This window comes from Suillus fuscotomentosus (assembly GCF_016647785.1).
Source record: "Suillus fuscotomentosus strain FC203 chromosome Unknown F5891scaffold_53, whole genome shotgun sequence".
NCBI classification, from domain to species: Eukaryota; Fungi; Basidiomycota; class Agaricomycetes; order Boletales; family Suillaceae; genus Suillus; species Suillus fuscotomentosus.
In genome coordinates, this window is record NW_024539565.1 from 120,398 (window position 1) to 145,992 (window position 25,595).

Genomic DNA, 25,595 nt, shown 5'->3' on the forward strand with positions numbered 1-25,595 from the left:
GGTCAGACCGCCGCCACGCATAATCGTTACACCAAAAGGTGAAATACTGAAAGCTAAGCTTTCAGTATCAGCGACGGTATATGTACTGATTATGAGAACTCAGGTAAGCCAGCGTGCTTACATCGACCCAAATTTAGTCACTCTGATTGATAAACCATGTCTCAACAAATCCACCACAGGTCACAAAGGTATATATTTTTTGAGATGTAGATATTCGCTTGTCATCCAGTCAAGGATCCATACTACTATTGTGTTGACAGGTCGGGCGGTATGAACATGCATGAAGGGCAAATATATCGAATTGCCAGATTGGCTCCTTCTGTGACATGGAAAAAAGTAAGGAGAACGTCTGGGATACATGGGAATGCTGTAAGGATATCTGCGCACCGTGGCACATGACGTGTTCTTAGGAATAAGATACAGTCCCGCCAGCATGACCCCTCGTCGACTGATGTATCCAGGAGAAGAGCAATATCATGCTCAACGCTATATACGGTCGTCTCTGCTGAAAGAGTCCGTGATCAAGAGTTCCTGCAGTGAAATTACGTATTAGCCAGTGCCAAGGTCAAGATACAGGAATCCACCTCAGGTGCGAAGGGCCACCGGTCAAAGGCGCCGACAACAGCAGCCCAGTCTTCTACACTCATTTTCCTGATGCTCTTCATCATGTCAGTCCTCTGATCAGGTGGAACGTCATCGCCCGCGAGGTAGGACTTCAAAGCATCTGATCCAGGTGCTAGATGACTAAAGGAAGGTCGATGGTTTTTTTTCACGATTCAAAGTGAACTCTGATCATACCCAACAGCGTCCTTGAGAGGGGTCGACTTCAGGACAAAGAGTTTCCGTAGGCAGTAATCCCATTTGTCCAGCATACCTGGCTGAATGATCTGCGCATGACGTCAGTAATTTAAATATGCAGTAAAACTGACAAGTACCTGATGCTCTAATGGTCTGAATGTACCCGCTATGAATGGTGTACCTCTGCGCCTGTTTTCAGTCTTTAAAGAATATGCAGGGTTCGTAGCATCAGGATAGAAATGGCTATTATATGGTACCAACAACTGTGGGTCAATGGTGTGATTAAACTCAGAAACGGCTTGTGCGATGACGCTCAGCTTGCACCGGGCCTGATGCTCAGGAGATGCGGAAATACGCTATCACTTGTGTCAGATAGGGATAGTTAGTCTGTGGAATAAGATCACCTACATCCCATACCCAGTCGTGCATTAGATAACTCATTGAAATGCGACCGTATTTGAACAGCCAGGATTGTTCTGGTGCGCAGCGTAATAGTTGTGCTAAGAGCTGCTCGCCCAGGACATCCATAGGAAGGTGCGAGATAAAGTGTAGATATGGATTTGACTCATTCCATGGAATATTCTCCACGTCATCCAGGAAGCCTTGGACGTCTAGCTGATGATACGTATCCCACGAGAAACCGTTCATTGGCAAAACTTGTACTCTAGGGTCCGCTTCCTGCAGCGGCTGTTGAAGACTATTAGCATGATCAAACTCTGTAAGGCTCATTTCCCACATTCAGGAAGTTGAGGTACTGTTCTACGTCCTCAAGCACGATGATTTTTCGGATCCGTTCTTTCGGCAACTGCATCAAAGCGCGAGTTAATGCACCAGGACCTTTGTGGGCTCTGTAAGCACCAAAAGATTGGAGTTGAAGTATTGGTATCCTCACCTGGATACGCTTCTACAATAACCTTATCCTTCGAACCACTTGGAACAAATGAATCTGCAACTAGTGCTGCCGTCTCGGGGTTAGCGATGGAAATACGACTTTTGAATGCCATGCCGCTGGTGGGAAAGTAGTTTCGCCATGTTGAACGCGGGGGAAGATCTATTCTGTTGACCGGGAGTGGTATGTTAGCTTTGCGTGGCTTGCGCTTGCCGACAGCTTTCGGAGTCGAGGCAATTTGGGGTTCAGCTTCGGGCTTGATGTTCTTGATGCTTTGAATATCCTCGGAACGACCGCGTCTTGTTAACTGTTTCGTGAGGGCCTCTGCGACGATATCCTCAGGATATTCTTGGTCCTGTAGGAGCATCGGATACTTGTCGAAAATGACCTCCGAAGGAGAAGTGGAAAAGACATAGAATGATGACTAAGCTACGCGAAACGCGTATGCCACGTTGAACACGTGTAGACTACTTGTTATTTTCTACTGAGTTTTCGGATTATGCGCGTGTCTTCGTCCGTTGTCCAATCTGTGTGCGCCCTTCGTCCGCCTCTCAGATCTCTCACAGAATCGCTGTGAGACAACTACCGAAATCGTCCTCTTAATTTTTCGCAAGTTCTCAAATTTCGCGTCGGGCCACCGGGGCCGCAATTAAATGATGATCAAGTGCATGATGCATGATGCTGGACTGCGCGGTGCTGTTCAGGAGAATATCTGTGCCATGACACTAGTGGCACATTGGCGCAGTGATCATCTCCTCCAACAAGCATTTCCGACATACTAATGCACATACGCGAGCAAAGAAGCCGTGTTGATCGTGGCATACAATCTCGATGGATATTACTCTCGTGGTCTATTTTGTGCGTTGCAACCTACATACTACCTATAAGGTGGTCGTGAAATTACTCGATATGGACACTCACACTTGACCCTTGTCATCTAGATCATCCCTACATTGCTTGCACCGAGGCCCGAGGAAGCTTTCAGAGGGGGTGACGGATCATAGCTCATTGACCACCAGAATGGTATGCAATCTTGTTTTCTCAATCTTTCTATAGCAATCTGGAGGCTAGGCACGTGCGTTCTGATATCTCTGGCTGTTTCCAGAAACACCGAAGCTACCGGGCAGTTCAAGATGCTCTTCTTGGATGGAATTAGATATAATTGGTATGTGATGATATCACCCCTCTGAGCGCTGAGATCGAATAGTGTCTTCAGCAAGCAAGATTACCATCTCCTTGTCCGTGGCACTGTTTTCTGCTGTCAATTTTTTTTGGAGGCGCCCACGATGAGATGATGATCAAACATGAGTTGAACCGCGCAGAGATCATGATGCTTAGCATTTGGTGTAGGAAATCAACTCACAGTTGTTCCGTATAGTGTACGGGTGTTGCAGTCCTTCCATTTGCATCAAACTGTAACCGCCAAGGAGTGGAGCAGAGTATATTCATTTCGACACGAATGGCATGGTTTTCTTCCTTGAGTTTCAAATTCACCCTTTTGCCAGCGAACAGCTGCTTATGGGGCAATCCCGGTACTCTGCATTTGCTACATTGGAAATCCATTACCAGTTTCGCGACACGGATAGGACCTGCTATTGGTTTTGACTGAATCATCATGTGCAGTCTAATTTGATCTCGCACGGTGACACGGCGAATGCACAGTTCCGAAATCATGCAAATTCAGATCTTGGAAATATATAAGAGCGAATTCTGGAACCTTACCTAGTACGAGTGTGCAATGGTCGCGCCCATAGAGAATATAGGAATCCAGACGGCGAAGGTAAGAATTCCCGAATCTGTTTTCCAGATGAGGTTAATTGACTGTAACTGCTCTAGTATTGCAATGGTATGTGGACTTCATACATACAGGGGTTTACACCATTGTCATCCTGAATATGTGCAGTGGCCAGTCTAGGAGTTTTGGTAGGTCTATATACAAATCACGGACAATAACCCCTCTTATGCTTCCTAGATTTTTGACTATTTTCTAACGCTCGAACCTGAAGTGAGCATTTCTCCATAAAGTTCGAACATCTCTTGACGAATGTCACAAGATTCGATGGACATGGAACAGGCGCTGGAACGTCGCTCGTGTTCTTTTCGTAATCTCACGCTATATGGCCTTTGTAGCAGCTGTCCTGACTTCATACGGTGAGAAACTACCTGTATCTCCTGGTACATGACATTGACGAGTGACTAGCTATCCTTGCTACACGAGCGAACGAGAATGTTAGTGTGTTTTGTTTACGTGGTTGTCGTATGAACTGAAGGACGACGAATACAGTGCTCGAACTTCAGCAGGGCTTCAAATGGTGATCGATACACTGAACATTCAGCGGTTTGTCATTGATTTCATTACAGCAATTCATATCATCAGTATTATAGCTGCTGAAGGTTCGCTCCATTCTTGTAGTGTCCTCTGGGCCTTACATCCATCTCTCATAGGTCTTCTGATCATTCGTACATATGCGTTCTGGAAACAGAGCAAAAAGCTTTTGGCAGTCTTACTGGTCTTGGCCGCAGTACGTTGGTCTGGTCATGCATGCTCACACTCATCGTCTGTTGATATCGCAATGTAGATTTGCATTGGGTGTGGTGTCGGTCTCACAGATTTTGTCGGTGGCCTACTAGCGGTGCCCGTAAACCCCTCAGGTGGGTTTGCATCATTTTCTTTCCTTATTGTAGACGAAAAATGCGCTTTTCAAGCTCCCCCCACAAGCAACTGCACTTTTCAAGCGGGTCGGAGCAGTGCCATTCAATATGGCTTTCTCGCGGCCTACGAAATATGTAAGGATGACTCGTTTCCATTCTATCGCAGCACCTTTTCATTCTCATTCGCCTAGTGCTGTTGTTTTTGATGGTGTTCAAGAGATATAAGGACTACAGAGATTCTAACAGTCGTCTGGTGGGAGCAGTCTTCCAGGGCGGAGTGTGGTATCTGACTCCCATTATCTGTGCGGTGACTTTTTGTTCAATTTAATGTCTTGTGCTGAAGCGCTTCTCCCAGCTGTTTCTGTGGCCAATACACTAATTACAATTCTGGTGCCGGTATGTTGCATGGTGCATCTACTCGTTTGACAAATTTTGCTAATTTTTGGCAGCAATCATACAACGAGATGCTGGACTTGTGCGTGGCAATTCGTTTAACGTGGTCTAAGAAATAAGATCATTGATGTATTGTGACAGACCACAACTTGTCCTCCACAGTATGTTGGCATCTCGTGTGCTGTTTAGTCTGCGTGAAAGTGACCAGGATGAATTGGATTGGGCGACGTTACAAATGTCGACATTTCGTCCAGCCCAGCAGGACCAAAGGCCCACTTCATTTGATTGATTATATCGCATAGTCATGATATGGCTGGTCCATCAGAATGCAGACGTAACATACAAGAGAGTTTGCCTAACTAACGACAACGTGATTTGAAGCGACCAAAGTCCGTGATGCCTGGTAAAAGAGAGTGGAAGGAACGACAGGACAACGAGTGAGGATACGTGAGGTGTGCTGAATCGACAGGTCGAAAAAGGAAAGGAAGGAAAAACTAACATTTTCTGGCCAGCCCAAGCCTCACTCCCAGTGAAAACCCACTATGGCGTGGTACAATGGGATCTGTTTATTTTCTGTTTGTAAGGTCGTCGATAGGGTGAAATAATTATGAAAAACAAATTGTAGTCACGTGCACATTGCTTTGCGTTGTTTGTTGTGTCGTTCGTATCGTTTTTGCGTCGTACCTTAGATCGTTACATCACAATTTCATCGTTTCTTCCGATCTTTCGAAGTTTCGCATCGTATCGCGCACACACTGTGCATTGCATCATAGCACTCTCGCGCAGCGTGTGACGGTGTGACATGTCATCATCATTGTATCTGAGTTCTACTAAGTACAAGTCAACTTATCTTCTTACTATTACAATCATGTTGTCTTCTCTCTTTTTCATCATCGCAATCTCAGTTTTTACAGGACCCCTGCCGATTTTTCGTCTCCCACTGAGGCCATAGGTGTAAGTGGTATTATTATTGCTCAACAGGACATACTGAACTAATATATATACTACCAATACCAGACGGAGTCCAGTTACAACGCTCTGTAAGTACCTCATTTACAAGAAAAAGACAATGGACTTATTATGTAAGGTCCATGCGCTGAGTGAGGTCACCGTTTTTGCTCGTACCTTGCTGTGGGAGCTGAAGTGATGACAGGTTACTCATCACTTGTTATTTCTACTCCGAGTCATCGGATCGAACGTGTGTATATATATCTTCGTCCGTTGTCCAATCTATACAGTGTATGTCACTAAGGGACAGCAACTCTCCCCAGGCCGCAATTTTGATCCATATGTGCTTAGATTGAAATTTTGATAGGAAACTTAGACAAAAGGAGTGTAAATCTAAATTTCCGAAATTTCGCCTGATTACGTAATTGTTCACTTTTGCTGTTGAATGCCTCCTCCTACCAAAAGACAGAAGCAAGCGAAGCAGCAGTATGCTTCATCATCGAGGTGCTTTGACAATGGGCTGATAGAAGATGTTTTTGAAGTCTTTCTGGACCCAGATTATGTGCCTGTCTCAGATGCCGAAAGTGAAGCAGACTCCGAGTCCGACTTTAATGGAGCATTGTCATTCAGTCTCATAGACGGCAATATAGGAGAGGTATCAGATAATGAAAGCGAGTCGGATGATGAAGCAGCTATGGAGATTGTGGTCGAGGCTGAAGAGACAGTGAGGGAAAGCTGTTGGAGAGTGTCAGACATGCAAATTGTCACGAGAAGCACAGGAAACACTTCGTCGTGAGGCACTGGCAGCAGCGCAGGGTGGAGACGAGCCTGACGAGTTGCATGCGCACATAGCGCGTGAATCTCTGGGTGTCAACTGTTGCATGCGGAAAATGCTCGCAAATCAGCAAGATTTTAAAGCCGAAAAACCATACATACAGCTCATCATCGAAGCAGCTGGACACAAGTGTTGGTTTCTTCCAAAGTTTCACTGTGAGCTGAATCCCATTGAAATGTACTGGGGATGGGTTAAAACTCGTGTGTGGCCGCATTGTCAGCGCTGACTCATTGTGATGTGACGAAATTCTCGCAGGTTTCCGCAGTGCGGCTGATGGAACATTCCTCACCGCGAAGCGCATTGTACCAGAGCTTCTTGATGCATACCCCATCAAGACAATACGTGCCTTTTATCGAAAATCTTGGAGATATATGGATGCTTACAGGTGTGTAACTCAACCAGCTTCATAGTTCCTTCTCACAGTATCCCAGGAAAGGTCTTAATGCACGTCAAGCTGAATTTGCCGTGAAGAAATACAAGTCGCATCGTCGGTGCGGTCCTACATTGATGATGAACTTGGGTGTTCTCGTCGACTAATTGCGGAGTCGGCCGTCAGATGCCGCATACCCAAATAGGAAACTCCGACACGCTCCGCTCGAAATTCACTTTTGGCTAGCGAAAATTTTGAAACTTAAGTTTTTTGAAAAAGTATTCTGATAGACTTACTATACTACTCTAACATAGCACATTTGTTAGGTTTTTGAGACGAACGAGGTATTTCTGAAGGTGTAGATAGAATTACAAGTTTTGATGTCGGTAGTTGCCGCTTTTGAGTGACATACACTGTATACACCTTTCGTCCGCATCTCAGATCTCTCACAGAATCGCTCTGAGACAACTACCGAAATCGTCCTGCAAGTTCTCAAATTTCACGTTGGGCCACCGATGCGGCTATCAAATGATGGTCAAGCGCATGATGCATGACGGACTGCGCGGTGCTGTTCAGAAGAATATCTGTGCCAAGACACTAGTGGCAGTGATTATCTCCACCAACGAGCACTTCCGACATACTAATGCACGTATGCGAGCAAAGAAGCAGTGTTGATCATGGCATACCATGCTGATGGGTTATACTCTCGTGGTTGCGTGGCGACCTACATACTACCTGTGAGGTAGTTGCGAAATTACTTGATATGGACACTCACATCCCTCGGAAGCCTTCAGAGGGGGTAGCGGGTTATATCGACCTTGTTTTCTCAATCTTTTTATTTTTATAGCAATCTGGAGGCTAAGCACGTGCATCGTTCTCCGAAAACACAGAAGCTACCGGGCAGTTCGGACTCAGATATAATTGCTATGTGATGATATCATCCCTCCGAGCACTGCCTCTCCGAGTTTCAAATGCACCCTTTTGCCAGCGAGCAACTGCTTATGCTACATTGGAAATCCATTGCTAGTTTCGCGACACGGATAGGACCTGCTACTGGTTTTGACTCCATCACCATGCACAGTCTAATTTGATCTCGCGCGGTGACATGGCGAATGCACAGTTTCGAAATCATGCAAATTCAGATATAAGAGCGAGTTCTGGAACCTTATCTAGTACGAGCGTGCAATGGTCGCGTCCCTGGAGAATACAGGTATCCAGATGGCGAAGGTAAGGATTTCCGAATATAGTTGCCAGATGAAGTTTATTGACTGCAACTGCTCTAGTATTGTAATGGTACGCGGACTTCATGCAGGCATTTACACCATTGTCATCCTGAATACATGCAGTGGCCAGTCTAGGAGTTTTGGTAGGTCTATATACAAATCACGGACAATAACCCCTCTTATGCTTTCTAGATTTTTGACTATTTTCTAACGCTCGAACCTGAAGTGAGTATTTCTTTGTCAAGTTCGAACATCTCTTGACAAATGTTACAAGATTCGATGGACATGGAACAGGCGCTGGAACGTCGCTCGTGTTCTTTTCGTAATCTCACGCTATATGGCCTTTGTAGCAGCTGTCCTACTTCATACGGTGAGAAACTACCTGTATCTCCTGGTACATGACATTGACGAGTGACTAGCTGTCCTTGCTACACGAGCGAACGAGAATGTTGGTGTGTCTTGTTTACGTGGTTGTCGTATGAACTGAAGGACGACGGATGCAGTGCTCGAACTTCAGCAGGGCTTCAAATGGTGATCGATATCCTGAATATTCAACGTCTTGTCACTGATTTCACTACAGTAACTCATATCATCAGTATTTTAGCTGCTGAAGGTTCGCTCCATTCTTGTAGTGTCTTCTGGGTCTTACATCCATCTCTCATAGGTCTTCTGATCATTCGTACATATGCGTTCTGGAAACAGAGCAAGAAGCTTTTGGCAGTCTTACTGGTCTTGGCCGCAGTACGTTGGTCTGGTCATGCATGCTCACTCATCGTCTGTTAATATCGCAATGTAGATTTGCATTGCGTGTGGTGTCGGTCTCACAGATTTTGTCGGTGGCCTATTAACGGTGCCCGTAAACCCTTCAGGTGGGTTTGCATTATTTTTTCTTTCCCTGTTGTAGACGGCAGATGTACTTTTCAAGCTCCCCCCACAAGCAACTGCAATTTTGAAACGACTCGGGCCAGTGCCATTCAATATGGCTTTCTTGTGGCCTACGAACTATGTAAGGATATCTCGTCCATTCCATTGCGGCACAACTTTTCAATCCCATTCACCTAGTGCTGTTGTCTTTAATGGTGTTCAAGAGATATGAATACTACAGTGATTGCAACGGTCGTCTAGTGACAGCCATCTTCCAGGGCGGAGTGCGGTATATGACTGCCATAATCTGTGCGGTGACCTTTTTTCAATTTAACATGTCCCGTGCTGAAGCGCTTCTTGCAGTCGTTTCTGTGGTCAATATAGTGATCACGTCTGCGGTGCCAGTAAGTTGCATATTGTATGTGCTCATTTGACAAATTTTGTTAATTTGGGCAAGATATCATATAGCGAGATTATGGACTTGTGCGTGGCAATTCGTTTAACGTGGTCTAATAAAATCACTGATGCATTGTGGCAGACCACAAGTTGTCTTCCATAGTATGTTGGCATCTCGTGTGCTGTTTAGTCTGCGTGAAAGTGACCAGCATGAATTGGATTTAGCGACATTACAATTGTCGACATTTCGTCCAGCTCAGGAGGATTGAAGGCATACTTCATTTGATTGATTTTATCCCATAGTCATGGTATGGTCCATCAGAATACGTAGCATAAAAAGACAGCAAGTGAGGATACGTGAGGTGTGCTGAACTCGACGTCCACGGTAGGTCAAAAAAGGAACGAAAGGGAAAAACTGTGCTAACCCTCGTGGTACCGGAAAACTCTGACGAGCTACGTTACCCGGCACTTGGACAATGTCACGTACCAGGAGATACGGGTAGTCACTCACCGTATGAAGTCATGCCAGCTGCTACAAAAGCCATGTAGCGTGAACTTACAAAAAGAATACAAGTAATGGCGCTTGTTCCATGTCCATCGAGCCTTGCAAAATTATCAAGAGATGTTTCGAACTCGATAGAGAAATACTCACCTCAGGTTCGAGCGTTAAGAAATAGTCAAAAACATACAAAACATGCGAGATATCGTCCATGACTTGTAGGCCTACCAAAAAAACCCAGATCGGCCACTGTACATATTCAGGATGAGAATAGTGTAAACTCGTGCACGAAGTTCACGTACCATTGCAATACTAGCGGTAGTTTCAGTCAATAAAATTCATTTGTAAAATATATTTGGGGATTTCTTTCGTCTGAATTTCTGTGTTAACTGCAGTGGGAGCGACCATTTCCATGATCTGAGTTTCGAACACAGTGGGAGACTGCACGGGTGATTCAGTCAGAACCATACTTAGTAAGTCCTACTTATCTGTGTCGTGAAATTGGCGAAATATGCATTAAACTGCAAATGCAGTGTACCGGAACTATTCGATTGCTGGCACAAGGGTGAATTTGGAAATCAAAAAGAAAACCATGCCAAAATGTTGCATGCATGTCGACATCATTTGCAGCCAGTCACCATCAGTTACAGCACAGCCGGATGCCAGAGCACAGTAAACTAGAGCACCTACTATCTAGACAAAATCGCAGACATTGGCTGACAAATCGCCTGACCCTCGACCACCAGGACTCCGGAACCCCACCACGAAGGCCCCGACATTGCATACACCAACTTGAAGGACCCTTCGCGGACACCTAGGCACCCTGAAACTCACCAAAAAAATTCTAGGATTCACCAAACTCCCCACAGCTTACCATGAACGCCGTTGCCATTACGCCCGCGCAGGAAATGCAGGCATTCCTCTAGACGATGGTCGTGAGTGGCGCCGCCGCGAATCATGACATTCAGCAATGCTCTCGGCCCACAGTACCGACAATATACTATCCAAACCTCCCCCATCACTTATAAATGTTTTCGATGAACTCCTCTTGTCCCCGCAGGTTACAACATAACCATCGTACTTTATCCTATTCCTGCTTTCACTCGCGGTAGGACCACAGATCCATACGTGTCTTAACGCCCGTTGTGCCACTAGATTTCAGTACCTCCCTCATCAGCTCGTATGATCCGTAGTCACCGTATCTGCATCAGTCGACTCCTTAGCATGGCGAAATGCTATCGCGCTTACGAACGAGAGCACGCGTTCAAAGGAACTCAAGTCTGAAATACACCGTTCATGGCATACGATTGTATGTGTTTATATTATAGAGGCATGTTACATGAGCGCTTGAGCTGTGGCGTCACGATGTTGCAATATCACGGTACACACTTCGACAGCAGGCAGAATTATGTTGTTTTACCCCCGCTATTCCTATTTTTGTCATGCGGCCACAAATGCCCGTCTGGTGAATAGGAAGCACAAGCGACGTGGCAAGATCAAGTGAGTGCCAAACCAATGAGCAGACTACCCAAAATTCTGCAGGTGCGTTCCCCTTTTGCTCAGTTTGGCTGCTGTGTTTGAATTATGTAGGACATGCGGCATGTACACTTTCGGGTATCCGCACGGACGAATTATCATCAATATTTACACAGGCGAAACTTGCGAGTGTCGTAAACCAATGTTGATGTGATATGAATGTACTGGTCTGGTGGCAGTGAGTAGTGTTCGCTCGTTGTGCGCACAATCTGCTGTCCTCCTGAATGGTACGTGAAGATGTCTAACATTCAGCCCTCCGCTGAAATCGAACATAGTGTCCTCTGCAGCGATTAAGCTTCCGATATCCGTACTCATAGCAAGTAATTGAAACTGCCATTTTTCTGCTGTGCCATGGCCCTGAAAGGCGTGAGATGATGGTATATATAAGTTGAAATGGACTGAGCATATGACCAAATCAGCTCCCGTAAGCTCACAGCTTGTTTTGTAATATATTGACGTCTCACATATAGTAACCGTCAAAGAGCAGAGCAAAGTGTCACCGTTGAAAGAGATTTCAACATTCGACCCGCACATGCTCTTCTGATGCTGGATTCCAATTTCACCCTTATGGGCAAGTCCAATGCCACCATCAGCTTTGTGATGGGGATGGGACCTGGTTTTGATTGAATCACCTGCGCAGTTTATTATAGATAATCTTGCACAGCGAATGAAAATTTACAAACAGATTCAAATTTAAATCATGTAAGCATATAAGAACGAGTTCTGGAACCTTATCTAGTACGAGCGTGCAATGGTCGCGCCCCTAGAGAATACAGGTATTCAGACGGCGAAGGTAAGAATTCCCGAATCTATTTGCCAGATCAAGTTTATTGACTGCAACTGCTCTAGTATTGCAATGGTACGTGGACTTCATGCAGGCGTTTACACCATTCTCATCCTGAATATGTGCAGTGGCCGGTCTGGGACTTTTGGTAGGTCTACAAGCCATGGACGATATCCTCTCTTATGCTTCCTAGATTTTTGACTATTTCTTAACGCTCGAACCTGAAGTGAGCATTTCTTTGTCGAGTTCGAACATCTCTTGACGAATGTCACAAGATCCGATGGACATGGAACAGACGCTGGAACGTCACTCGTATTCTTTTTGTAATTTCACGTTACATGGCCTTTGTAGCAGCTGTCATGACTTCATACGGTGAGTGACTATCCGTATCTCCTGGTACATCATTGACGAGTGACTAGCTGTCCTTGCTACACGAGCGAACGAGAATGTTAGTGTGTTTTGTTTACGTGGTTGTCGTATGAACTGAAGGACGACGAATACAGTGCTCGGACTTCAGCAGGGCTTCAAATGGTGATCGATATACTGAACAGTCAGCGTCTTGTCACTGATTTCACTACAGCAATTCATATCATCAGTATTATAGCTGCTGAAGGTTCGCTCCATTCCTGTAGTGTCGATGCCTTCTGAGCCTTGTATCTATCTCTCATAGGTCTTCTGATCATTCGTACATATGCGTTCTGGAAACAGAGCAAAAAGCTTTTGGCAGTCTTACTGGTCTTGGCAGCAGTACGTTGGTCTGGTCATGCATGCTCACACTCATCGTCTGTTGATATCGCAATGTAGATTTGCATTGGGTGTGGTGTCGGTCTCACAGATTTTGTCGGTGGCCTACTAGCGGTGCCCGTAAACCCTTCAGGTGGGTTTGCATCATTTTCTTTCCTTATTGTAGACGAAAAATGCGCTTTTCAAGCTCCCCCCACAAGCAACTGCACTTTTCAAGCGGGTCGGAGCAGTGCCATTCAATATGGCTTTCTCGCGGCCTACGAAATATGTAAGGATGACTCGTTTCCATTCCATCGCAGCACCTTTTCAATCCCATTCACCTAGTGCTGTTGTCTTTAATGGTGTTCAAAAGATATAAGGACTACAGAGATTCTAACAGTCGTCTGGTGGGAGCAGTCTTCCAGGGCGGAGTGTGGTATCTGACTCCCATCATCGGTGCGGTGACTTTTTTGTTCAATTTAACATGTCTTGTGCTGAAGCGTTTTTTCCAGCTGTTTCTGTGGGCAATGCACTAATTACAGTTCTGGTGCCGGTAGGTTGCATGGTGCATCTACTCATTTGACAAATTTCGCTAATTTTTGGCAGCAATCATATAACGAGATGCTGGACTTGTGCGTGGCAATTCATTCAGGACGGTTCAATGAACAAAAAACTGATGCTTTATAACAGACCACAACTTGTCCTCCACAGTATGTTGGCGTCCCGTGTGCTGTTCAGCCTGCGTGAATGTGATGAGGAAAACGAGGAAATGGATGGGACAACATTACAGATGTCGACATTTCGTCCACTTTAGTACAATAAAAGGCATATCTCACTTGGACTTGGTTGATTATCCTACAGTCACAGTGGCCGTATGCCCAGTAAGAACATATACGCAGTATAACACAGATCTCGCCTATCAAGGGCAACCAAACTGCAGGAGACTGTCATGAAGCATTATCATCTGTCGTTCCATCTGATTTCCCTGCCCTGCATCCTCGTTTTCTTCGTCTAGACTGCTCTTCACCTCTTCCAGCGAAATCGTTGATGGATCCGCATCTGTCCAGTACTTCTGATGTGACAGGAGCCCCCGATGTGCTTGCAGGAGACGCTCAGGATCTGCCAACCATGCCGCGTGTTATGCAGTCATATAGACCCTGCAAGTGTGACGCTTTGCAAAGAGGGACATAATGCGTACCAGACCCCGGGAGCGCCAGGGGTCCTGGCGCAGTAGCAAGAATCTTGGCCAGTAGTCGGTAGTCCTATATTGTGTTGTCGTAGCCGGTCCTCGAACCGTAGTCTCCCGCTATAGAGGTTTGTCCTCACAGTCTGTGCCTGTTCCAGTGCCACCTTGGCGCGAGGGTAGCTGTCAAAGTTTTGTCGTGGAGTGCATCGCAACACGAGAAGCAAGATGCTGGTACAATGCAAAACATCTCCCATTTTCTGGAGCTATAGCCTATGAGTAAGGCGCTGATGTTGCACGAGGTACGTACCTGAGGATGATACGGTTGCTGCTGGCAGTCGTTCAATTGGGAACCGGGGCATGTCATGGACATGAAGTATGAAATACAGATGATGCAGTGCGCCATATTCTGGCACGCCGTCACCGAAACGTTGCGGGACTCTCGACACAACAGCTAGACATGCCGGGTGACCGACTCGGAAGCCCAAAAGATCGCAGGATAGCTGAAACAACGCAACTGTTACTGACGAGAGGAAAGAATGACATGAAGAAAGTCACTGAACCAGTCCCGTGAGTAAAGCTGATCAGTTTGCCCTGGTGATCTTTAACAGAAGAGATATCCAATGTGGCCAACATAGTCACAATGGGCAGACCACACGAAGGTATCAGCAGTATACCGCCCTGATCAGTCCATATGTGAGCGAATCTTTTCAAAGATCAAGATACTTAACGAACCTGGACATACACGCCGGCCAAAGCCGAAAATGTATTGTGCGGGATCATCGTTTGTTAACGCGCCATCAACGTCGATGAACCTCTTTGGTATGAAACGAGATGCGTTGGGGTGCCGCTTTTCATTCTATGTAATACCCCTACAATCAAGTCAGTGTCACGAAAGCTGTGAGAAACATATTGGACCATGTATTGTACATGATGATCGCGCCTTATGTACGATATTATAAGTGATCGTTGTGTTGATAGGACAGAAACAGCGAACCTTTTGGAATGAAATAGCCATCGTATGTGTCATCACTCGAGGTAGCATGTGGTATACCTATGAAATCGGTTTCAGTACAGGCCAGATCACCGGCGGAAAAGAATACCAAGGGGTGAAATGGGCTGCCATCGGAAAGTCTCTCGCAAAACTGCATCAAGGTAAGGTAGTGATGCTCTGTCCTCGAACGTTGGCAACCGATCTTTTCCAACCACTGAGTCGATTTTCGATTGTGCGCGTTTCTTGACATCTAGACATAATACCATAGCCAAAACAAAAACCATCAAAGTTGCCTCGATCTGTCACAAGAATAGGCAGCAAATAACGTGGTGGAGCTATCCGCTTACAGTCTGATATGAAGCTGTGTGATATTAGTGTATGTCGGAAGCATAACGTTGCTTATAAAAATGCCGATATCGTAGTCATATACCGCTGACATCACAGCAGATAGACAAGAATCTGCGAACAGGTAAATAATGGTTCAATTTGTAAAAACCATTTGCTGACGTTGCGAAGTGGTCATGACAATGTTGAGGGTCATCAGCTAGGTTGACGACGTCTCATGAGCCCGCCTGACCTGCATTGGGCAAAATTTTACTGCAGGCTCGGGACGGAACGTTGGGTGGAAGAGTCGTCAGCAAAGGCGCCATTCATTGCCATCACCGCTGAATCCAAAGTTGACCGAAAAGCCATATCTGCAAGAACCTTAAAGTGGTTGAATATAAGAATACTGAAAGAACGCACGGCTCGAGTGTGCGGAGTAAAACACTTGTCCAATAAGGCTTCTGCAATGTGCTCAGAATCAACACCGACGATTTCCTGGTCTAGAATTCGCACGAAGACCAAATCCCTTGATAAAATAATTTGCAGTACATCCCTATACTATCTGTTCACGTACCATACGCAGCACTCCATTCGGTATAAGTCAGCCAAGGCTCCTGAGAGTCAACAGGCAAGACGTTCTCCAACAGTGGGAGTGGCACTAAGCCAGGAGGAAGAGAAGGGCTATGCTGTCGCTTCTTGATGAATCGCCTTAAGTGCCGTGACAGCGACAAAAGAAAGAGAAATGCCGGCGAGCATAGCAAAGTGACCATGAACCGCAGGAATGATTCAAGCAGTGGGACAGTAAACCATATATGATGCAACCATCCTTATAACCGCGGGGATGTAGTAAATCATCGTCGATTATGCGTCTCGGTGATGTATCTCCTATCGCTCTCTCTATATATATATTGCTTCTCGCTCAAACTACATCGACTTCTGTGTAAGCGGCTCGTAATCTGGAGAGATCCGATAATCATAGAAGGAGAAGACATACACAAGATGTGAAAAGGGTATAAGATCGAGCAAGCGATATGCATCGGAGCGTCGTGTTTGAAGGCAAGCAGCTTGGTTATCTTTGCATTCCAGAATTTTGCTGCGTCCTTATAGTGTGCGCCGCCCGTCGCAAATTTTGTGTCATCGAGTGAATAGATCACCCACGTAGACATATTCAGGCAGGTGTATAGCACCTTGTACCCGATCGACTCTTGTTCCTTACTGGTCGGGGAGGACAATGGACATGGTCAGGTGACCACCACAGATCTTGACTATGTAGGCGAGCGAAACCCACAAAAATAGTCGAAGAAGAGGATTTTTTTGGCAGTGATTTATTATGCCTCTACAGGCCTATCTTTCGAGATGGTCACAAGAACTGGTCAAAAATGCAGACGACTCATCTCGTCGCCATTGAAAAAGCCTGGCAGTATTCGGCAGTGATCCTTGCCAAGCTTGGCTGAACCATGTAGCATAGCTTTAGGATGTCGAAGTTAGAGCGGTTTGAAAAGATCGAGAAATTCGTCACATGCATACATTCGTTAACAACTTTTCAGCTAGGACCTGCAACTTGAAAAGCTGCACTTACGTGAGTCCCAGGCCACCCAACAAACAATACGACAAGGTTCTCAAACACACCCTTAGGCCTGGAAACAGTTCGCCAACAGTTGCTCGACGAAACACCGACTGAAACATGTCCGTGCAATTCGGATAACGTGCTGGACGCAATGACTGATACTCGGGATCCTGATGCTCAGTGTCTGAATGTGGTTTGAACCTGACCAATGACAGTCTGGTTCTAGGACAGTACTTACCTACTGCGACACCATCGAACGTGACCGAGCTGAAGTATCTCAATGGTCTTGGTTTTTGGACGGTAAATTCATACCTTTTTTTAGAAAATTAAAATTTATTTTTATGTAACATAAGTATCATATTTGGAATTTCAGGACCGTCCGTCCTCACGGACATCGATGGCCTCGGATCGGATTCACCTGCAGGCTGTACTTAACGATAGGCTTACCGCACTGCCCCCCGTCGACTGAATCTCAAAATAAACTCCATCGACTGCGCCATACAACGCAACCTCTCGGTCAATTTAAAGGGATTGGCGAGAAATGCATGAATACTCTACAATGTCTACATCGTCGATTCGTCGAAGTCCAACTGCTCGACAATCTCGAAAACCACTGTACATATTCCATGTATCACATTTTCTTTGCAATGACCGCTCGAAATCGCAAACAATTTCTTTTCAAACCATCTTACGCGACTATTGGATCTCACGCTTTCTCGCACAGTTCTGGATGGCGAAATGCTATCACGCTCGTGAACGAAGCCACGCATTTAGAACTCGATTCTAAAATATACCATTCATGACATATGATTGCATGTGTGTTGTTATATCACCGAGGCATAATGCACGAGCTGCGGCATCATGATGTTGCCATGTCAAGGTATACACTTCAACGACAGAAGGAAGCCAGATAGAGACATATGGTCATACTCCTGCTATTCCGATCTTTGTTATGCGGTATCTTTTGATAACGTTCTTGGTTACAGAGGAGGTACATCTGATTGGGAAGCACAGGCAGGTGGCGAGATCAAGCTTCAAGTGCCAAACCGATGAGAGGAACCAACCAAAATTCTGCAAGTGCGTGGCAAGCTCACCTTTCATCATAATGAAGAACACTGCGTCTGCGAAGCAAGTCATGAGACTGGGCTACTTTGGGGCTACTCGTCGTGTTATGATGGTATGATGACCTTTGCCTGTTGCCATGTTCCCTGTTTGCGCAGTTTGAGTGTCGTTCTTGAATTGGGACACGGCTGGACAGGCAGTTTCGGCTATCCACATGGACTACAACGTGAACTATCAATGATGAACATTTATGTTAGAAACAAATCAATGTCAATATGATATGAACGTACACTTTCGGCTATCCACGTGAATTATCCATGGTGCTCATCAGTTTGTTACACGGATGAAACCCTTCTTTGAGTATGATACTAGTGTTTCGAGTGAAGCCAAACAAATCGGGTGGAGATCGTCTGTATACAAGTGTGACTTTTCGTGACATAAGTTGTGACACGCGTAACCAAATAGTGCCACTGATCAGTTTCACGTTCCATGATTTGTTTTGATCACCTCTGCAGCTGTGCAGTTTATTGAAATTACGCACAGCAAATGAAAGTTATGGGTTGGATCAAATTCAAATCATGTAAGCGTATAAAAGAACGAGTCCTGTAACTCTTACTACATAGCACGAGCGTGCGATGGTCGCACCCACAGAGAATATAGGCATTCAGACGTCGAAGGTAAGAATTCCCGAATATATTTCTAGATCAAGTCTATTGACTGCAATTACTATAGTATTGCAATGGTACGTGGACTTATACAGGGGTTTACACCATTCTCATTCTGAATCATTTATGCAGTGGCCGGTCTAGGAGTATTGGTAGGTCTACAAGTCATGGTCGATATCCCCTCTTACTATACTCCGTAGATTTTTGACTATTTCTTAACGCTCGAACTTGAGGTGAGTATTTCTTCATAGAGTTCGAACATCTCTTGACAAATGTTGCAAGATTCGATGGACATGGAACAGGCGCTGGAACATAACTCGTATTCTTTTTGTAATTTCACGCTACATGGCCTTTGCAGCAGCTGGCATGACTTCATATGGTAAGCAGCTGCCCGTATCCCCTGGTACGTGACATTGACAAGTGACCAGGGATCCTTGCTACACGAGCGAACGAGAATGTCAATGTGTTTTGTTTATGTGGTTGCTGTATGAACTGAAGGACGACGAATGCAGTGCTTGTACTTCAGCAGGACTTCAAATGGTGATCGATATCCTGAACATTCAACATCTTGTCACTGAATTTTACTGCAGCAATTCACATCATAACTATTGTATCATCTGAAGGTTCGCTCCATAGTGTTTTCTGGGCCTGGAATCTACCTCTTTCTTATATAGGTCTTTTGATCATTCGTACATATGCGTTCTGGAGAAAGAACAACAAGCTCTTGGCAGTGTTACTAGTCTTGGCAGCAGTACGTTTGTCTGGTCATGCATGCTCATACCCGCCGTCTGTTGATATCGCAATGTAGATTTGCATTGGGTGTGGTGTCGGTCTCACAGATTTTGTCGGTGATCTACTAGCGGTGCCCGCAAACCCTTCAGGTGGGTTTGCATTCCTTTTCTTTCCTTGTAGACGACAAATGTGCTTTTCAAGCTCCCCCCACAAGCAACTGCACTTTTGAAGCGAGTAGCAGCAGTGCCATTCAATATGGCTTTCTCGTGGCCTACGAAATATGTAATGATATCTCGTTTCCATTCCATCGAGCACAACTTTTCATTCCCATTCACTTAGTGCTATTTTCCTTAATGGTGTTCAAGAGATATAGGGACTACAGAGACTGTAACAGTCGACTGGTGAGAGTAGTCTTCCAGGGTGGAGTGTGGTATATGGCTCCCATGATCTGTGCGGTGACCTTTTGTTCCATTTAACATGTCCCGTGTTAAAGCACTTCTTCCAGTCGTTTCTGCGGTCAATACGGTGATCACGGTTGTGGTGCCAGTAAGTTGCATATTGTATGCGCTCATTTGACGATTTTTGCTAATTTTGGGCAGAAATCATACAACGAGATGCTGGACTTGTGCGTGGCAATTCATTCAGGATGGTTCAATGAAAAAAAACTGATGCATCATAACAGACCACAACTTGTCCTCCACAGTGTGTTGGCATCCCGTGTACTCTTTAGTCTGCATGCAAGTGAACGCGATGAATTAGAGGAGACGACATTACAGATATCGACATTTTGTCCAACTTAGTACAATAAAAGGCATACCTCACTTGGACTTGATTTATTATCCTACAACCTCAGCATGTCCCGTCAGAACGTATACGTAGCATAAGAGATCTCGCCTATCAAGGACCACCAAACTGGAGGATACTATCACGAAGCACGATCATCTGCCGCTCCATCTGATTTCCCTGCTCCGTGTCTTCATCGACCTCATCTATGTTGTTCTTCACCTCTTCCAGCGAAATCGTTCCTGGATCCGCACCTGTCCAGTACTTCTGACGGGACAGAAGCAGCCACTTACGTTCTCGCAGGAGACGCTCAAGATCTGCCAACGTCACCCAACCATGCCGAGTGTTATGCAGCCATATAGATCCCGCGAGTGAGATGCTTTGCAAAGAGGGACATGATGCGTGCCACCTTGACGCGAGGGTAGCCGTCAAAGTTTTGTCGTGTAGTGCATCGGCTTTATTTCGTGACATCAGTGTCAACGACCTGAGGCATTCGAAGCCGGAGAGGAATTCTGGAAAGGCTTCCAGAAGTTCCTGTAGATGCTTGGAGCAAATGTTGTATCTGAGTAGAAGATGGCGCACCTGCGAGACAACTCCATCACTTGAGTAAAAGGCAAACGAATTCAGTTTTGGTAGGTTCTTTGCGATCGCTTTGAATGCTGCAAGTGCACTCGTTGTGTCGCTTAGACGGGTGATGACCTGCAGTGCGGTCAATGGGCCGGTAGAATAGGAAAGTATGTTTGATGCAGTATTGAGGATATCGTCTTTGAAAAGCGCTTGATGTAGCAAACAGAGTTCCACTTCCTTGATTTTTCGATTGGGAACTACTGCAGCCAGTACCAGAGGAGATGCAGAGACCCTTGTAAGCTTTGTGAGAGTGTCGCTAGGCAGAACCATGTCTTTCACGAATTTTCCGCCGAACATGGCATTGCGCAGTTCCGTCTGCTCTGTAATTAATTTGATGAAGTCCTTGTCCCAGTCGAGTGTTGTAGTGAGAGAACGAAGTCGAAATGAACATCCATGCAAATATTTTGCGTAAGGGCCGTCGAGGAGGATTGTAAGATCGGTGAGTGAAGACGCGTTTAGCAAGGCACGACGCAGCAGGTTGAAGTAATTGAAGAAAACGTCATAATGTCGAGTAGCATCAGCCAAGATGAGAGTACGAGCACAGGATGCAAGATGTGGGTACGACGCAAAACATCTGAGGCATGGTATGATCATGTCCTCGGCGGGTTCGACGTTCCTGTAGATCACGCGCTGAGAAATGAACCGGAAGCTTTGGGACACGATTGCCGTGTTCACCAGGTCTTTATTTCCCAGGTATTTGAGTATGTGATGTATGAGTTCAGAAGGGATGGGAGGGACTATGGTACCTGTGTTAGAAAATAGTCAAACAGTCAGACTTAGATTTGCTAGACGTACCACCACCAGGCTTATCCTGAGATCGATCGGCGTAAGCCTCAGGACGGTCCACGCAAGATTTCCCCTTCATCGTGGAAGATAATATTTCTGGTGTGCTTTGCATGCTTGTGTGATATCTGTTTTTGAAGAAATGATTCCAAAAAGACCACATCATGGTAATCCGATGACATAAGTCCATATCAAGACGTATTGATAGCATAGCTAACGTGATTCTGAACCTTTGCCCTCTCACTACTATGAACTTCAGCTCGTAGTCTTCACTTCAATTCAAATAATTAGAATAATATTTGCGGCATATGGCTACCTCTCCGCGACGCTCAAGAAGACGCTTCTCTTCCGCATCCATTGGTGCGACATGGAATGCGCAGTTTTCACCACTTTCCACACCAGTTTCGCGAGGTCGCCGCAGAAGGTCCTCATCCGTCGACTTCGATGATGATGTTATTCGCGGTTCAGACGTAAAGGGAGAGAACACGATAAATGCACCACTCGGTGACCAGGACCTTGAATGCGAGAGGATGCTTGAACCCGAACTCGAAGTCCATCCATTGACATATGCATCACTCCCTACAACTCCTATATTGCCGTCTCCGCCTGCCTCTCCACCTCCGATAGCCCGGAGTCAAGAGCTACCGAAAGAACAGCCTTTATTTTCTTTATGGGACTACCTATGGGAAGAGCTTCTCGCGACTGACTTTGACTCGCACCAGGAGTTGAAGTGGGAGAGGGTGAGCAATTTCCTGAATATTCCTCTGGCAATGGAAAAGGTGCGTATAGATTCATGTGAGTGATATGCGGTGCTCATAAGGCGCAGATTATTGGTTTTGGCTTCATACTTTGTTTAGACTCATTCCTCTATACTTTTACGATACTACCCATCAGGTTTGCACTGGCGACCATCCGATGTTTCCTGAATTTCTTCAAAGTCTCCAAATTGCCTCTCCCACCATCACAGAAAGCCGACATCATTCGAATGATGCTACTTGTGGTCTCTATCATGGTGTTGATTCCGCTCACGGATGCCAGTAAGATCTATCACTCCATACGCGGACAAGACACTATCAAACTATATGTAATATTTAATGCATTAGAGGTACGTTCGTTTAAACCTCGGTTCAACCGGTGCACATGACTAAACTTTTTCCGTCTTAGATCGCTGACCGCTTGTGCGCATCGATAGGGCAGGATATCCTTGACTGCCTATTTTCCCGTTCAACGCTCGAGGTACTTTCTCGTCGAGTACCGGTTACGTCTAACACGCTTCGCCCGTTCGTGTTTTTTGGGCTAGCTACTCTCTACATGGGTCAGTCTTTGTCAACAGGCCTTTAGTATATCGCGCCATTAACATTGTTTTAGTTTGCCACTCATTAGTGATGATTTACCAGTTGCTATCTCTTAATGTGGCCGTCAATTCATATGACCACGCACTCCTAACTCTTCTCGTCTCGAATCAGTTCGTCGAGATCAAAGGAAGTGTCTTCAAGAAATTTGAGAAAGACAACCTCTTTCAGATCACTTGCGCGGATATCGTGGAACGGTTTACACTCTCACTCATGCTTCTCATTGTTGCATTCCGCAATCTGATCGAGCTGAGTGGATCCGAGTTCGACTTTACAGGTGGATTTGCCCTTCCAATGAGCTTTGGCTGGTTCATGGGCAATAATATTCTATGGACAATATCCTACGTAGGTTATTGAGATACTGCACCCAACCCCGCTCACGAAGCTCGATCAGCCCGTTGTGACTGTAATGGCATCTGAGATCCTCGTGGACTGGCTGAAACACGCATTCATCTCTAAGTTTAATCACATACGGCCATCTGTATATGAGCGATATACGGATGTGCTCTGTCGTGATTTGGCCAGTGGGAGTGCTATAGGGCGCCTGGGTGCTCGAAAGGTCTGGCGTTTGGCTTTGACTCATAATTGCACTCATTGACCGAATGCAGCATAGCTATGTTGACCAATCACCATTAGTGGCCCGCCGACTTGGCTTTGCCTCCCTTCCGCTTGCAGTTGTCGTTATTCTAGTTGGTCTGCAGTCACTAACTCTCGTCTTTTCTCTTCGCTTTGAAGATGAATGGGGCTGGGATACTCTCATGGATATGTCAAATGCCGAGGTCGTACATTTACTCAAGTGGGCCGTGATGGGAGTGGCATTTTGGTTATGGTAGGATTTCTTTTGTTGTCATAGTTTCGTGAAAGCTTACTCTGCCTAGTTTTCTCGCTTTAAAAGTTCTTCTTGGTGTGAATCTTATCTCATATGCGACGTGTCGTCGAGCAGGCATGGAGGCCCGCGCTGCTGCGGACATTATCAACGACTTTGGGCGAGATCCTATAGGGGAAGGTAAGGAGGAGCGCGATTATAATAAGCAGCTCAAGAAGATGGTGGACGATTGGAGAGACGACGCCGTACGAGTAGGTGAGATGGGTGAGGGGCGCATGCGTGGCGGTAATGGACAAGGCGGCGGTGGTGACAAGAAGCGGGTGCCCCTTGAAGAGTTGACTCGCTTTACGATGGTGAAGCGTATCTGGTGATACAAGAATGACAAGAATACTTCTTTGGTGTTTCTGCCGGATGTGATAGACCGACTGCACTTGAAAATCACTATCTAAGTAAAAGCGTATGTGCGTTAATTAGACGATGATCTCCCTCGAATGGTGCATAATTTTTATTTCCATAAATCATATACATACGAACACACATAACATATACGAAGTAGAACAGCACCAAATCTCTTTCTGCGCAAACTACCTCCGTCTTCGCAAGATCATCGATGTACAAGATCCCTGCTAGTCTCCGGAATGATACACATTGGGTCGGACCGCGTCAATGATGCGGCGGCAATGGCCACCCACGCGTACATCGAGGGGACGACCTTGGGCAACGGCCGTCTCTATGTTCTCCATAAATTCCTCCTGGAAGTAGCGCGGATCGACGATATCGAAACGAATCGGGCGCAGGTGCTCTGGGGTACGTTCGCTGCGAAGAGGCGCTATAGGATATTTACTGATCATTCCAAGGATGACCTCTGGGTCCTGCTGCCCATAAAATTCATGGTAGTCTCTGTGAGGACCGGAAGGATGTCTATGGTCTGGCGCAGCAGGCACTGGTATGGCGATATGGGATGGGACGTGAGGAATGTGTACGCGTGAGCTGTGTGGAGAGCGTGAGAGTACTGGACGTGGAGAGTGGGTGGTAGGAACAGGGGTGTATGAGCGACCAGTGCTCGACTTGGCGGGAATACGTTCTGCTAGTCTGTCACTGCAAGTATTTCCGTCAGGAATGTGCAGTACATCTGCCGAAGCTTGATCAACGGTGGCCACAGGCCTCTGCGTTCTGCGGGGAATGGAGGGGCAGGTATGCTGGCTACTTGTACGGAAATTGTGGACAGGCACTTGGAGCCCAATAGCCTTTGAGTTCAAAGAAACTGTTCTGAAACCGCTGCGAGGGAGCCCCTCGACCGGTTCAGGGGAATGGGGAAACTTGGCCAGCAAGTCCCCACGTGTGTTCAAGTCCGTGCGAGTCGGTTCATGGTAGTATGTATGTTGCGACAGTTTGCCATGATAAATCTCGAGTATCCCTGGAGCTTGCTCGATGTATACGATGTCGGACTTTTTAAGGGGGGTCTTGCCACGGTATACGGGTTTAGGATCAACACGATGCTCACGCGTCCTCCCTTCCAAAGAAAGGAGGTATGGCATTGATTTGGAGTGCTTAAGCGATGCCGTCTTGTCGTCGTTGGACCTGAGGGGTATTGATTACAATAATGACGATAAGTAGAACCTGAAAACGGTCGACTCACTTTTGGAACATTTTCTTGAACGGATTCATGATCGATATGGGGGAAAGGGATGCAAAATTGCAAAGAATATGAGGTAGTAGTCTGTCTGGCGGTGGAGAATGTCTGCAATTCAATATATATAGGTTGCACTACTGTGGACGCACCATGT

At 46.0% G+C, this 25,595-nt stretch overlaps 12 protein-coding genes across 12 annotated transcripts; 6 read left to right on the top strand and 6 right to left on the bottom strand.

The window, feature by feature from the left end:
• Positions 1 to 126: 126 nt before the first annotated feature.
• On the bottom strand, positions 127 to 2,095 carry F5891DRAFT_1052566 (S-adenosyl-L-methionine-dependent methyltransferase). Its single transcript, XM_041362539.1, has 7 exons — positions 1,691 to 2,095; positions 1,535 to 1,635; positions 1,207 to 1,485; positions 936 to 1,154; positions 799 to 887; positions 585 to 744; positions 127 to 531 (listed from the first exon to the last, which is right to left on the bottom strand). The coding sequence occupies exons 1-7, from the start codon at positions 1,800 to 1,802 to the stop codon at positions 487 to 489; spliced, it is 1,005 nt and encodes a 334-aa protein (XP_041222233.1). The 5' UTR covers positions 1,803 to 2,095; the 3' UTR covers positions 127 to 486.
• Positions 2,096 to 2,611: 516 nt separating this feature from the next.
• Positions 2,612 to 3,014, top strand: F5891DRAFT_581212 (uncharacterized protein). Its single transcript, XM_041372350.1, has 2 exons — positions 2,612 to 2,852; positions 2,904 to 3,014. The coding sequence occupies exons 1-2, from the start codon at positions 2,713 to 2,715 to the stop codon at positions 2,980 to 2,982; spliced, it is 219 nt and encodes a 72-aa protein (XP_041222234.1). The 5' UTR covers positions 2,612 to 2,712; the 3' UTR covers positions 2,983 to 3,014.
• Positions 3,015 to 3,425: 411 nt separating this feature from the next.
• F5891DRAFT_1192766 (uncharacterized protein) lies at positions 3,426 to 5,021 on the top strand (the record flags this gene model as incomplete). The annotated part of the gene is made up of 13 exons (XM_041367648.1): positions 3,426 to 3,467; positions 3,524 to 3,533; positions 3,591 to 3,610; positions 3,660 to 3,692; positions 3,742 to 3,838; positions 3,888 to 3,916; positions 3,958 to 4,081; positions 4,133 to 4,209; positions 4,267 to 4,474; positions 4,531 to 4,641; positions 4,695 to 4,735; positions 4,789 to 4,814; positions 4,874 to 5,021. The coding sequence occupies 13 exons, from the start codon at positions 3,426 to 3,428 to the stop codon at positions 5,019 to 5,021; spliced, it is 966 nt and encodes a 321-aa protein (XP_041222235.1).
• Positions 5,022 to 8,358: 3,337 nt separating this feature from the next.
• On the top strand, positions 8,359 to 9,754 carry F5891DRAFT_581247 (uncharacterized protein). Its single transcript, XM_041372351.1, has 10 exons — positions 8,359 to 8,478; positions 8,528 to 8,639; positions 8,689 to 8,721; positions 8,773 to 8,849; positions 8,905 to 8,977; positions 9,034 to 9,114; positions 9,171 to 9,281; positions 9,336 to 9,376; positions 9,430 to 9,455; positions 9,511 to 9,754. The coding sequence occupies exons 2-10, from the start codon at positions 8,606 to 8,608 to the stop codon at positions 9,635 to 9,637; spliced, it is 603 nt and encodes a 200-aa protein (XP_041222236.1). The 5' UTR covers positions 8,359 to 8,478; positions 8,528 to 8,605; the 3' UTR covers positions 9,638 to 9,754.
• A 2,257-nt stretch (positions 9,755 to 12,011) lies between these two features.
• Positions 12,012 to 13,890, top strand: F5891DRAFT_581331 (uncharacterized protein). The gene is made up of 15 exons (XM_041372352.1): positions 12,012 to 12,196; positions 12,253 to 12,262; positions 12,316 to 12,335; positions 12,381 to 12,413; positions 12,463 to 12,559; positions 12,607 to 12,635; positions 12,691 to 12,718; positions 12,768 to 12,800; positions 12,858 to 12,934; positions 12,992 to 13,064; positions 13,119 to 13,199; positions 13,256 to 13,366; positions 13,423 to 13,463; positions 13,517 to 13,542; positions 13,601 to 13,890. The coding sequence occupies exons 1-15, from the start codon at positions 12,155 to 12,157 to the stop codon at positions 13,722 to 13,724; spliced, it is 825 nt and encodes a 274-aa protein (XP_041222237.1). The 5' UTR covers positions 12,012 to 12,154; the 3' UTR covers positions 13,725 to 13,890.
• F5891DRAFT_581550 (uncharacterized protein) lies at positions 13,714 to 14,823 on the bottom strand. Its single transcript, XM_041372354.1, has 4 exons — positions 14,404 to 14,823; positions 14,237 to 14,353; positions 14,109 to 14,172; positions 13,714 to 14,029 (listed from the first exon to the last, which is right to left on the bottom strand). The coding sequence occupies exons 1-4, from the start codon at positions 14,497 to 14,499 to the stop codon at positions 13,830 to 13,832; spliced, it is 477 nt and encodes a 158-aa protein (XP_041222238.1). The 5' UTR covers positions 14,500 to 14,823; the 3' UTR covers positions 13,714 to 13,829.
• On the bottom strand, positions 14,698 to 15,374 carry F5891DRAFT_958289 (cytochrome P450; the record flags this gene model as incomplete). Its single annotated transcript, XM_041375556.1, has 5 exons — positions 14,698 to 14,774; positions 14,829 to 14,943; positions 14,987 to 15,036; positions 15,091 to 15,147; positions 15,197 to 15,374. Coding segments are annotated over 5 exons (477 nt in total), but the record flags the coding sequence as incomplete, so codon positions are not given.
• Positions 15,375 to 15,526: 152 nt separating this feature from the next.
• Positions 15,527 to 16,349, bottom strand: F5891DRAFT_581537 (uncharacterized protein). The gene is made up of 5 exons (XM_041372353.1): positions 15,986 to 16,349; positions 15,925 to 15,937; positions 15,832 to 15,872; positions 15,595 to 15,782; positions 15,527 to 15,546 (listed from the first exon to the last, which is right to left on the bottom strand). The coding sequence occupies exons 1-4, from the start codon at positions 16,179 to 16,181 to the stop codon at positions 15,682 to 15,684; spliced, it is 351 nt and encodes a 116-aa protein (XP_041222240.1). The 5' UTR covers positions 16,182 to 16,349; the 3' UTR covers positions 15,527 to 15,546; positions 15,595 to 15,681.
• Positions 16,350 to 18,517: 2,168 nt separating this feature from the next.
• On the top strand, positions 18,518 to 20,174 carry F5891DRAFT_581763 (uncharacterized protein). The gene is made up of 13 exons (XM_041372355.1): positions 18,518 to 18,717; positions 18,773 to 18,782; positions 18,838 to 18,857; positions 18,906 to 18,938; positions 18,988 to 19,084; positions 19,134 to 19,162; positions 19,218 to 19,245; positions 19,296 to 19,328; positions 19,380 to 19,456; positions 19,514 to 19,586; positions 19,639 to 19,719; positions 19,777 to 19,887; positions 19,943 to 20,174. The coding sequence occupies exons 1-13, from the start codon at positions 18,676 to 18,678 to the stop codon at positions 20,011 to 20,013; spliced, it is 705 nt and encodes a 234-aa protein (XP_041222241.1). The 5' UTR covers positions 18,518 to 18,675; the 3' UTR covers positions 20,014 to 20,174.
• Positions 20,175 to 20,285: 111 nt separating this feature from the next.
• F5891DRAFT_581771 (uncharacterized protein) lies at positions 20,286 to 21,774 on the bottom strand. Its single transcript, XM_041372356.1, has 4 exons — positions 21,643 to 21,774; positions 20,803 to 21,584; positions 20,514 to 20,754; positions 20,286 to 20,462 (listed from the first exon to the last, which is right to left on the bottom strand). The coding sequence occupies exons 1-4, from the start codon at positions 21,743 to 21,745 to the stop codon at positions 20,335 to 20,337; spliced, it is 1,254 nt and encodes a 417-aa protein (XP_041222242.1). The 5' UTR covers positions 21,746 to 21,774; the 3' UTR covers positions 20,286 to 20,334.
• An 86-nt stretch (positions 21,775 to 21,860) lies between these two features.
• Positions 21,861 to 24,307, top strand: F5891DRAFT_581793 (DUF747-domain-containing protein). Its single transcript, XM_041372357.1, has 7 exons — positions 21,861 to 22,409; positions 22,457 to 22,735; positions 22,795 to 22,945; positions 22,999 to 23,327; positions 23,377 to 23,541; positions 23,591 to 23,811; positions 23,861 to 24,307. The coding sequence occupies exons 1-7, from the start codon at positions 21,939 to 21,941 to the stop codon at positions 24,177 to 24,179; spliced, it is 1,935 nt and encodes a 644-aa protein (XP_041222243.1). The 5' UTR covers positions 21,861 to 21,938; the 3' UTR covers positions 24,180 to 24,307.
• On the bottom strand, positions 24,307 to 25,586 carry F5891DRAFT_581824 (uncharacterized protein). The gene is made up of 2 exons (XM_041372358.1): positions 25,448 to 25,586; positions 24,307 to 25,389 (listed from the first exon to the last, which is right to left on the bottom strand). Exons 1-2 carry the CDS (start codon positions 25,474 to 25,476, stop codon positions 24,435 to 24,437), a joined length of 984 nt encoding a protein of 327 aa, XP_041222244.1. The 5' UTR covers positions 25,477 to 25,586; the 3' UTR covers positions 24,307 to 24,434.
• Positions 25,587 to 25,595: the final 9 nt, after the last annotated feature.

What these genes read in the sequence shown, in the direction of transcription:
- F5891DRAFT_581771 (XM_041372356.1), bottom strand. Translation starts at nt 21,745, where the DNA reads ATGCAAAGCACACCAGAAATATTATCTTCCACGATGAAGGGGAAATCT. An exon ending in GTGATGGAGTTGTCTCGCAG is followed by an intron (nt 20,755 to 20,802) that starts GTGCGCCATCTT and finishes AAGCATCTACAG; the next exon opens with GAACTTCTGGAAGCCTTTCC. An exon ending in TGAGCGTCTCCTGCGAGAAC is followed by an intron (nt 20,463 to 20,513) that starts GTAAGTGGCTGC and finishes GTGCGGATCCAG; the next exon opens with GAACGATTTCGCTGGAAGAG.
- F5891DRAFT_581824 (XM_041372358.1), bottom strand. Translation starts at nt 25,476, where the DNA reads ATGAATCCGTTCAAGAAAATGTTCCAAAA. An exon ending in TTCAAGAAAATGTTCCAAAA is followed by an intron (nt 25,390 to 25,447) that starts GTGAGTCGACCG and finishes AATACCCCTCAG; the next exon opens with GTCCAACGACGACAAGACGG.
- F5891DRAFT_581331 (XM_041372352.1), top strand. Translation starts at nt 12,155, where the DNA reads ATGGTCGCGCCCCTAGAGAATACAGGTATTCAGACGGCGAAG. An exon ending in TGGCCGGTCTGGGACTTTTG is followed by an intron (nt 12,336 to 12,380) that starts GTAGGTCTACAA and finishes TATGCTTCCTAG; the next exon opens with ATTTTTGACTATTTCTTAAC. An exon ending in GGTGCCCGTAAACCCTTCAG is followed by an intron (nt 13,065 to 13,118) that starts GTGGGTTTGCAT and finishes GCGCTTTTCAAG; the next exon opens with CTCCCCCCACAAGCAACTGC.
- F5891DRAFT_581537 (XM_041372353.1), bottom strand. Translation starts at nt 16,181, where the DNA reads ATGGTCACTTTGCTATGCTCGCCGGCATTTCTCTTTCTTTTGTCGCTG. An exon ending in TTACTCCGCACACTCGAGCC is followed by an intron (nt 15,783 to 15,831) that starts GTGCGTTCTTTC and finishes AGGTTCTTGCAG; the next exon opens with ATATGGCTTTTCGGTCAACT.
- F5891DRAFT_581247 (XM_041372351.1), top strand. Translation starts at nt 8,606, where the DNA reads ATGCAGTGCTCGAACTTCAGCAGGGCTTCAAATG. An exon ending in TCTTGTGGCCTACGAACTAT is followed by an intron (nt 9,115 to 9,170) that starts GTAAGGATATCT and finishes CCATTCACCTAG; the next exon opens with TGCTGTTGTCTTTAATGGTG. An exon ending in GTATATGACTGCCATAATCT is followed by an intron (nt 9,282 to 9,335) that starts GTGCGGTGACCT and finishes CGCTTCTTGCAG; the next exon opens with TCGTTTCTGTGGTCAATATA.
- F5891DRAFT_1052566 (XM_041362539.1), bottom strand. Translation starts at nt 1,802, where the DNA reads ATGGCATTCAAAAGTCGTATTTCCATCGCTAACCCCGAGACGGCAGCA. An exon ending in CCTCTCAAGGACGCTGTTGG is followed by an intron (nt 745 to 798) that starts GTATGATCAGAG and finishes ACCTTCCTTTAG; the next exon opens with TCATCTAGCACCTGGATCAG. An exon ending in GGTGGCCCTTCGCACCTGAG is followed by an intron (nt 532 to 584) that starts GTGGATTCCTGT and finishes ATTTCACTGCAG; the next exon opens with GAACTCTTGATCACGGACTC.
- F5891DRAFT_581793 (XM_041372357.1), top strand. Translation starts at nt 21,939, where the DNA reads ATGGCTACCTCTCCGCGACGCTCAAGAAGACGCTTCTCTTCCGCATCC. An exon ending in TTCCTCTGGCAATGGAAAAG is followed by an intron (nt 22,410 to 22,456) that starts GTGCGTATAGAT and finishes CATAAGGCGCAG; the next exon opens with ATTATTGGTTTTGGCTTCAT. An exon ending in TTCTATGGACAATATCCTAC is followed by an intron (nt 23,328 to 23,376) that starts GTAGGTTATTGA and finishes AAGCTCGATCAG; the next exon opens with CCCGTTGTGACTGTAATGGC.
- F5891DRAFT_581763 (XM_041372355.1), top strand. Translation starts at nt 18,676, where the DNA reads ATGGTCGCACCCACAGAGAATATAGGCATTCAGACGTCGAAG. An exon ending in CTTCAGCAGGACTTCAAATG is followed by an intron (nt 19,246 to 19,295) that starts GTGATCGATATC and finishes ATTTTACTGCAG; the next exon opens with CAATTCACATCATAACTATT. An exon ending in AACTATTGTATCATCTGAAG is followed by an intron (nt 19,329 to 19,379) that starts GTTCGCTCCATA and finishes TTTCTTATATAG; the next exon opens with GTCTTTTGATCATTCGTACA.
- F5891DRAFT_581550 (XM_041372354.1), bottom strand. Translation starts at nt 14,499, where the DNA reads ATGGCGCACTGCATCATCTGTATTTCATACTTCATGTCCATGACATGC. An exon ending in AGCAACCGTATCATCCTCAG is followed by an intron (nt 14,354 to 14,403) that starts GTACGTACCTCG and finishes CTATAGCTCCAG; the next exon opens with AAAATGGGAGATGTTTTGCA. An exon ending in CACTGGAACAGGCACAGACT is followed by an intron (nt 14,173 to 14,236) that starts GTGAGGACAAAC and finishes AACACAATATAG; the next exon opens with GACTACCGACTACTGGCCAA.
- F5891DRAFT_581212 (XM_041372350.1), top strand. Translation starts at nt 2,713, where the DNA reads ATGCAATCTTGTTTTCTCAATCTTTCTATAGCAATCTGGAGGCTAGGC. An exon ending in GATGGAATTAGATATAATTG is followed by an intron (nt 2,853 to 2,903) that starts GTATGTGATGAT and finishes TAGTGTCTTCAG; the next exon opens with CAAGCAAGATTACCATCTCC.